Source organism: Bacillus rossius, chromosome 18 (genome assembly GCF_032445375.1).
Source record: "Bacillus rossius redtenbacheri isolate Brsri chromosome 18, Brsri_v3, whole genome shotgun sequence".
NCBI lineage: Eukaryota > Metazoa > Arthropoda > Insecta > Phasmatodea > Bacillidae > Bacillus > Bacillus rossius.
Genome location: NC_086345.1, coordinates 28,538,665 through 28,548,154, shown reverse-complemented (window position 1 = coordinate 28,548,154; position 9,490 = coordinate 28,538,665). Strand labels below are relative to the sequence as shown.

Sequence of the window (9,490 nt, the reverse complement as noted above, 5' to 3'; positions counted from 1 at the left end):
TAGCATTTGAATATTTTAATGCTCAGGCGGATTCATGGTTTGTATAATTTTTTAAAACACATTTGAACACAATAAAACAATTTTCATTTCCATTATAAGTTACACAAAGTTAAGTTTATCATATCGTGTTTTAGCATTCGAACAAAGCATCCTTGCAATGTAGTCCATGGAAATACAAGTCAGAAGTAAATTACTCAATGCTTCATCAAAACTTCGACATCTGCCATATCCCGTATCAATAATAAAATTCAGTATCTTGTAAAATCAGATATTTCATTCTGTTGCAAGTTGAAAGAACTGACTCGTAAATGTATATACTAGGGATGGACCAATCAAATCCTCAAATACCATCAAATCCTTAGTATTCGTAAGGATTCAATATCCAAGATAAAATATTCAAATAAAAATACTAGAGTAAATAATGTACATTAAAAACTTCAACACTATAATAATCTCTGAAGTATGCTAGGGTTTTTTCCCCCCTTTCGTACTATTCCTGTTATACTATTCCCCATGATATTGCAATTTAACATTTAATTATATAAATAAAATTACAATATGTATTGATTCTGTTGAATGTTTTCAACAACATAGTTAACAGTTTTATATCTTGTGCATTGTTTTATTTTCGACCCTTGAGCTTTAGATTCGGATTTGAGGGATATATTCGAGGTACACATACTCTTTGGGATTCGAATTAAGGAAAATCGGTATTTGGCCCACCGCTAGTGCATACCAAACCAAACAGACAGACATAGACAAGCAGTGGTGGATACAGGAATTTTTTTTTTTGGGGTTGGGAGAGACTTTGAAGGAAAAAGTAAATTAAATTTTAGCACGTGTATTCAAAAAAATGTCATTACTATTGCCACTAACGCACTGACATATGGGCCTAGAGTAGTAGTTGTAGGAGGTAACACAGCTTTTCACACAGTTGTAGTTGCAACATAATATCTTCACTGATATTTTGCAAATTATTTCCCAACTTTAGGAGGAGTGGGGGGGTATATATCACCCCTTGCATCCGCCACTGTAGTGTCTCTATAACAATTGAAAAAATAAAATAAAAATATTCGAAAACAATATCCACACCTTAAAATTAACTAAAAATAATTATATGTATTTAAAACCCATTCCTTGCCACCAAAACAAAATGTTGGCATAAACAGCAGTTGTATCCAATAAAGATAAGACACATCAATAGCACATCTTTAAAAGTTGGTTTTCTTTAAGCACTCAACAATGCCCAAGGACATTCTACGATGGTACATCCGTTTTTGTTTACTATGCTTTGACTTCAGTCTAGAGATTGTGTTACACACATTACAAAGTGTAACACTTCCAAAGGTTTCAATTTTCGTTTCGAGCACCAGTGTCCTGCATTTCAAAGTCATGTCAAATATGTTCATTTTATATAGTTGAGTGGTTTACTAAGTAATGGGAGCGTACATTTATACTTTTCTCCAGCCAATATATGATTCGTACTTCATGTAGTTCCTAAACCAATGAATAAAAAACCAGCTGCGATCTTAAGAAAAAAAACAAACAAAGTAATCACACAACCTTCCAAGACAAAAATAAAATACAATGCAAAATTGATACTGTAAAAGGAAAAAAAAAAAACAACAGTTATCAAACATGTTCTCCTAGAGGTGTCACTAACTTCTTAAAATGATTCACACATTAAGTTGACTTAAAATAAACAGCATGAAGAATTGTAGACTTGTACCTTTGCAAAGCGTTTGTGTCTCGTAGAAAGGGAAGACGAATAAAGAAAATCCAAAACATGTACTGTGTTCACACATGTGTTCGTCGAGTTGTCAATGTTATCACTTATCACTCTTCCAGCTGTTTCAAGTTTCAGTCCTACCATCTTGGTTCCTTCTGCGAAATTCTGCGTGTGTTTACTTTCTTCTTCTAAACAATTATTTTCTGTTGGTAAAAAAAAAAAAACTTACGTGCGCATTTCCTGTGCCAAGTCAACATATTCTACGGCAGACAAAATGCTGTGTATTTTGATGGCTTAGTGCTTTTAACTCTTGGCCAAGTTTACAAAAAAAAAAAAAAAAGTAGGCTTTCAGGCGACCAACTTAACGACAAAAAATAGGTTGGAACACCAGTACCAGCCTGAGCGTATCAAACCCATTTTTTCTCTTTAAATTTTTCACCGAGTGGCTTATCCCTTCGCGACAAACTTCAAGAGAACGTAATGTGAACTGCGGAAATGAACTCCCCTGGTGCGACATGACATGGGACAAGATTATATAGTGAATTGCGATAACTTTTAATTTTTATTAGTAGTTCTGTTCTAGACATGCTCATTACTAATTATTTTACTGTACAAGTGCATCATGTGTCTTGTCAAATGAGACTACGTATTTTTTTTTGAAATGTGTTTAGGGACATATTTTAAGTTTCATATTTGTTGAAATAATTTAATTATTTTTTTTTATGAATAAAATTAACAGCACAGATATCTTCTGTTTTGAAAATGAAATCGACCTAGAAATAAAACCACAAAGTCTTGTCTCCAGCCAGGACATTCAAGATGCGTTTGCTCCCGCACTGGACTACCTATTGTGATTGGTGCGCTGTCAGCAGGCATATGTACCCGTGAGAAACTCGACCAGTCACGAAGCTGGAGTGTTGTTCAGTGTGGAAGTGCGGAGGTCGGAGGTCAAAGGAACGCCGGCAGGGGCTCACAGTCGCAGCAGCTCCTCCACCTGCCGGCGGGTGTCCTCGAAGCTGGACACCTTGTGCCCGATCGTCCTGGGGTCCACGTAGATGGCGTGGTCGTTGCCGTCCGCCTCCGTGCGGTCGCCGAAGAAGTGGATCTGCTCGAAGCACTCCGCCTCCAGGTGCCGCAGGCAGTACGTCTTGTCCCAGCCCTCGGGGTAGGCGTCTATGCTGATCTGCCCGCCTGCGACAACCCCCCCGGCACACGCCGGTCCGCCCCGTTACTACGGCTCTCACCTTGAGGGGCCCTCACACTGGCAAAAATTTTGTTCAATATTTTGCGCAAAATTGTTGAGCTCATTTTTGTACAACAATACTGAATGGTCTGGACCCCTCACACGACACAAAAAAAAAACGCAATATTTTGTCAGCCCCCTCACACGGCACACTCGTGCTATGAAATACTGACGGGTCCGCAAAACCTTTCTAAACTTTCAGAAAACTTTTCAACACTCCACAAAATATTCAACACCCCTTTTTTTGCGCAATATATTTCCTCGCACTCTCAATATTTTTTTTACAAACACGACACCTTCAAAATATTGAGTAAAATTTTTGCGTGTGTGAGGGCCCTTTTACATTTACCTAATTTATTTTGATTACAGTAAACTCCCTATTATCCGCGCATGCTACGAAAAAAAAAACACAGCACACAATATGTAAATCTGTATTCTATTACAAGTGAGCAAATTCGAACTCCACTGACAAGTGTATTGTGTGCATTGTACGGTAAAACGCCCACAGGCCTTCTCGGAACTCACGCAGTAGGCTGGCATGCGCTGCTATTTTTGTTTCTAGTCGTAGTCGTATGGTTGAGCACTTTTACGTTTACGTAAATGAAATGTATTGTATGTTAATAATTCAGTAAAATACTAAAATTTTAACATCATTTAAAAATTTTTACTGTTAATTGTAACTTTTACTGACATAAAGTTTTAGATTTTTTAAGTTGAAATTAATGCTTCCTCTTTTGTTTCCCATTTTCGGCTCTTTTGCGGATTATCCGCGTTTTTCACTGTCCGCGGTGGCCCTGCCACTAAATTTCGCGGATAATCGGGAGTGTACTGTATAAGATAAATGTATTTATAGCAAATGGAGTGTAGCTTGCAAAATTTGCATCTTACATTATTTGAATTTAACCAATCTTAGGACATCTATTTATTAAATTTTCGGAGATGTGAAAACAAGTGTGCATTTTTTTAGCACTGATGTCTTTACGTTCGCCAAATTTATTTGATTGTAAGACAATCCTGTATAATGCTATTAGAGTTTTTTTTTTAATTTTTTTTAAAAAACTGCAATGCATCTTGCAGCCAATGGCGCCTTCACATTTGCCCTTCTTCTTTGATTATCAGGAGCACCTATTTATTGAGTTTTAAAATTTGAAGAATGATATGCCTCTTACAAATAACAGTTTTTATTTTTTTTTTTTTTTTTTTTTTAGATTCACCAAATTTATTCAATTATAAGAAGACCCTATTTAGATTAAATATTTTACAATGTTGACGACATCCAACACTTATTATCAATGCTGATGAGTTTGCTCGTAAGTAGAAATATTTTTTTTTTTAAAGAAGCCATAAAAGTGGCACACAATGGGCCAAATGCTGATGATTAGAGACGCATATTTGTTGCCGCAATACGAGCAAATACAACAAATGTTTGTCCTGTCTGTTTAAACCAGTGCAAGCCACACTATATGTACTAACTTATTTTTAATTCGGAATGAAAACTATTTCACAAGTTTCATCCAAGACAGGGGCGTAGCCAGGGGGGGTTTTAGGGGTTCAAACCCCCCCCCCCCTTTAGCCCCAAATCTTTAATTAATTTCTTATTCATCACTCAAACAAATTTCATATCAAAATTAATAAAATTTTTACCATTACAATATTTAAATTTAAGAACCGAAAACTGCTAAAATAGCACTATTTACACCTTAAAACCCAAATTTTCCCGGGGGAGGACCCCCGGACCCCCCGCTTTAATACGGGGGTGGGGAGGGGGGGCATGCTTCTTAACACCCCCCCCCCCCCCCTCCCCCATACACAAATCCTGGCTACGCTACTGATCCGAGAGTTGTGTGGGTTGGGGAACGAAGAGGAAAAGAGAAGGCGACGGGGAAAGTGGCCCAGGCGGAAGACGGCGCGGGACGCAGCGACCCCCACCTATGGCGAACACGAGGCCCGCGTCGGGGAACTCCTGCCGGAGCGCGGCGACGAACTTGTCGCGCACGCCGTGCTCCAGGTCGAAGCGGTGGAACGCCTCGCGCTCCTCCAGGGTGCAGCTGCGCCCCACGGGGCACACGTTGATCAGGCCCGTGCGGAACTCCACGAAGTTGCCCCGCTTGCACGGCAGCGCGAGCTCCGACATGTAGCGCAGGCAGTAGTTGATGAACGCCTGCAGCTTCGCCTCGCCCATGTACTTGAGGATGCTCTGCGGGAACAGACGCGTCCCTGTGCCGGGAGGTTCCCACGAGCTCTCGCCACCTTCTCCCGGTGCGTCGCTGTTACTGCGAAAGGTCGTGTGTCAATATGTCTCACTTTCCAGGAGATCAAAAAAAAACTGTTTCATTCATCAGGGTTATCATATTATGCTATGAAATTTTGGTAGTATTCTTAGAATTATGCTTCTTACTTTGCAGTTATTGACAAACAACTTTTTCCCCACTACATAGGTTGCCTTCCGAAATACACAAACAGCCAAAAATTAAAAAAATGCCAGTTTTTGACATACGACCTTTTGCAGTAACAGCAACGCAGTGCTTCTTGCACCGGGAAGGATCAGTTTAAACAATCATTCTGGACATTGGATCACTTGCACTGTATGTCACAGAGGAAACCTGAAGAACGGACGAAGAATGGTGAACACACAAACATGGAGAACAAAAACCAAAACGGGCTAACGTCAAATGTTAAAAGAGTACAGACAGCACAGAGAACTCCGTCGAAGAAACTAGTGAGAACGGTACCGCTGTGACGTCGTTCCGACTTGATTCCTTCCACCAATTCTCCTGTGTTGGCTTCACGTTTGACATCTGACATCGGCTGATTTTTGGCTTTTTTAACTGGTGTGTTTGTGTATTCATCTTTCTTTGTCTGTTCTTCAGGGTATTCATTTGCATGTAAGTTAGTTAACAGTTGTCAGCAGTGTTCAGACCTCAGTAATCTCACAGAAATAAAAAAAAAAATATTATTTAATTTCATGTACTACACATTTATTAGTTCAATTATAGTTATTTTTATGTTATATGTGAAAACTATTTTTGATACTTATTTTTCATAAATTCATCACATTACCTACTAATTTTGTTTCTAAAACTGGAGATTTCTGTGTTACTGTTTTCAAAGATTGTCTTTATTCATAAAACTTGTGTATTATTCAACAAATTAATATTAATCTAAAACATTTCTTTATACTTATTCCACCAGAATAGTACATATTTCTTTGTTTTTCTTTGTTTGTTGACCATATTCCTGTTTCGGAATATTTTGTGGTGTTCATATCCTTGTTGACAACAGCAATTGTTTGCTTAATTTTGTGTGTTTTTTGTCTTATTTGGGTATTTTTATTTATTTTATTTATTAGTTTTTCTTCAACAGAAAAAGTTCTTAGCAATGGCGTATGTCCAAAAACTTACATCAAGTCATCATTTTAAGTGTCACGACACTTATATAATTAAAATGATTAGTAATATAAGCATGTCTTTAAAACATAACTACTCCGAAAAAAAAAATAAAATAAATCATAAAATTGTGTGTGTTTGAAAAATGTACCAATGTCATCAATGTAAAAAAAGTGTTATAAACAATAACATTTTTTTTGTAATTAAACTTAAATTTTGTCAAATTGCTGATTCTTTTAATGTTTTTAGTTTTACTTGGGTACCAAATGACGTATTAACTTGCATTACACGTTGTCTTCGCATGCTTTGCGGTGTTATTTATGTTTATGGTCGCAATTCACCTCATAATCTCGTCCCTAGCAGTTGTTTAGAATCAACACAAAATTTTTTGAACAGCAGTGAATTTATACCTTTTTTTGAAAGGCATCCGACTAAATGGCAAATTTAATTACGTAGCGGGAAGTGTCGCTTCTAAAAGCGGACAGGGAAACTGTGAGTCGGAAACCTAATACATCAAACAAAATCACTCGATACAATAGAAATAAAATGATCTGTACCCGAATGTACTAAAATAAGTAAAATGAAGTAAAAAAAAAAGTCAAAAAGCATCAAAAGAACCCATTTGTAACTAAATAAGTGTAGTTTAATAGAAACGAATTTCAATGATTAAAGTCGTGAATTGGAACGAAATAAATCAATGGAAAGGACTGAAACGTGTGGAAATGTTATCTACCTGCGATCCCAGATCAACGCCGTTCTTGTAGGCTATCAGCCCGTTCTCGGCGAAGACGTAGTCGAAGTCCGTGACCACTAGGCAAGAGAGAACACGGGTTGCAGCAGACGCACAGACGCACAGACGCAGCTCGCAGCTCGTCGCGGCGGCCGGGGCCCGGGGCCAGACTCACCTTGCTCCCCGCCCATCTGCAGCGCTATCTTCTTGAGGTCCGAGCCCCCGACCAGGCCGACGGTCACCTTGGGCTTCACCTTCTGCAGCAGGAACTCCTTCATGTGCGGCTCGATCGGCTGGAAGCAACGACCGCCAACCTCTCGAGCTAGTCCGCGGTGCACCGTGCACCCACTGTTGCCGGCTCGCCAGCAGCTACGGAGCTTAAAGTGTGGATGTTTGTCCGTTAAAAATCTTAAATCTTCGAAAGTTATTCGCCCATGGGCGTCGCAACCGGGGGGGACACGTCCCCCCCCCCCCCCCCCCCAATAATAAAAGTCTTCAATTTCGTCCCCTCCAATAATATATTTAGTTTCGTAGTTTCGTAGTTTCTCCTGATGTTTAAATTAATGATTTTGTGTGGATGTAGCACCAGCAGATATGTTAGCTGTGTTTTTACAAATTTGTTCTCTGGAAATATTTTTTTATAAAAAATAAATTATATAGTGCAACCAAATATAATTAGAATATTTAGGAAAGAAAAATGCCTAAAAACCACCTTTTTGCACCTTCAAACCCCAAATTTTCCCGGGGGAGGACCCCCGGACCCCCCCCCCCCCCCCCCCGTTTATTTTTTACAGGGGATGGATATTCCTCAAACAACTAAATCAATTGAAGTCCCCCCCCCCCCTCCAAAAAAAAATATATCCTTGCAATGCCCATGATTCACCCATTGCTTTGACAGAAACGTTGCATTCCAATACGCAAGTTTTCATACACATATGTCACACCTTGACAGGAAAAATGATAGATAAGAGATATTGAGAGAGGGAGGTATACAGTTATATGAAGAGATATAATGAAGGATGTATATAGATATGTAGATGTAGATGGGGAGATAGATTAGTAGACTTCAGGAGGTTTGGGGTTGCCGAAATGGTAAATTGTTCCTTACTGGCTATCAAGTTGTACATTTACATAAAATATTAAATATAATTATGAAAATATGTATAAAACTTTGAGGAATGTTGTTCCCGGGGGCACTTATTCTGTGTAATATATTCAGTTGTATTTAAATGTAAAATATTGAATTAAATTAAGGAGCTGAAAGTGTTTGTGGTTTGAAAATGTACAATTACAAAACAATTTTTTTATTTTGAAGATATAAAATGAATACGCAATGAGAAACATTTACTGCTGAGATTTTATTAAATTATGCTCGGCAGTTGGTTCCTACAAGAAAAAAATTTTTTACGTCATTCAATCTGCTCATTATCGGTGCAGTAGTCATAATTTGACAGTAAATATATGAACATTCACTCAACTTTTCTTCTAGCTGCGTTAGATGACTTCACAGATATGAAGATGAAACAAAGTTACAAATATACAAAATTAACCTAAAAAGTTAAGTATACCCTCTGTGACAGCGTGAGAGTCCCATCAACGTCGAAAAGAAGCAACGTCTTCTTGCTGACTGATGCCATCGGGCCGTGGATGTGTCGCTGCCTCGAATCTGCCTTTACGAGGATGTGTGGACGTACTTCGGTCTTCTCAACACCTGACGAGGAAACAAAACAGGAAACAAAGATACAGCCTAATCGCTTTGAGCTGTGAAATCCAAGGCACTGAACCAGTATTTATCTGGAATGATGTAAGGTTAACGGACCAAAACCTGGAAAGCACGCTCGTACCTGGTCTCATGCAACTGGGTGCAAGTCATATAGGTATAATTTTTTTTATTTACAATCCCGAAACAAAAAATTTGAAAATTGCGTTTTACTCTCACCATAATCCAACAGTTCGAAATTTAACAAATCAATCCAACCTTCCCCTCAATATTAGCCCTAAAACATTACAAACTTTTTTTTTACTTTCCTTTTTACCTGACATTCGTTTGCCACGGCACCAAGCTTATTCCTCTACCCATAGCACAAACGGTAAAAAAAACATTTTTAGTAGTAATACTCTCAAGGGACGTATTATAAATATTATCAGCCAATACTTTGGGATTTACTCACGAACTTCTCGCAGCCTTTGTCGTATCTGTCCGGCAAAGAACGCATGCACGTAAGCCTTTCGCAACGACCACGAAGTACACGTCAATGATTGCCTGCCTACGTGTCATTCCCCAGTTCCGTGTGTTTCCGCGAAGACGAACGCCCCTCGCCGCGTGAACACACAACACATGACGTAACTGTGTTTACACATGTGCGCAGATCCCATAGATGTAAGTGTTAAGGTGGAACCAC

General features: G+C 38.7%; 1 protein-coding gene across 1 annotated transcript; it reads right to left on the bottom strand.

Annotated features, from left to right (window-relative positions):
- LOC134541456 (phosphomannomutase) lies at positions 1 to 9,460 on the bottom strand. Its single transcript, XM_063384924.1, has 6 exons — positions 9,260 to 9,460; positions 8,657 to 8,799; positions 7,264 to 7,381; positions 7,092 to 7,168; positions 4,902 to 5,169; positions 1 to 2,920 (listed from the first exon to the last, which is right to left on the bottom strand). The coding sequence occupies exons 2-6, from the start codon at positions 8,723 to 8,725 to the stop codon at positions 2,700 to 2,702; spliced, it is 753 nt and encodes a 250-aa protein (XP_063240994.1). The 5' UTR covers positions 8,726 to 8,799; positions 9,260 to 9,460; the 3' UTR covers positions 1 to 2,699.
- Positions 9,461 to 9,490: the final 30 nt, after the last annotated feature.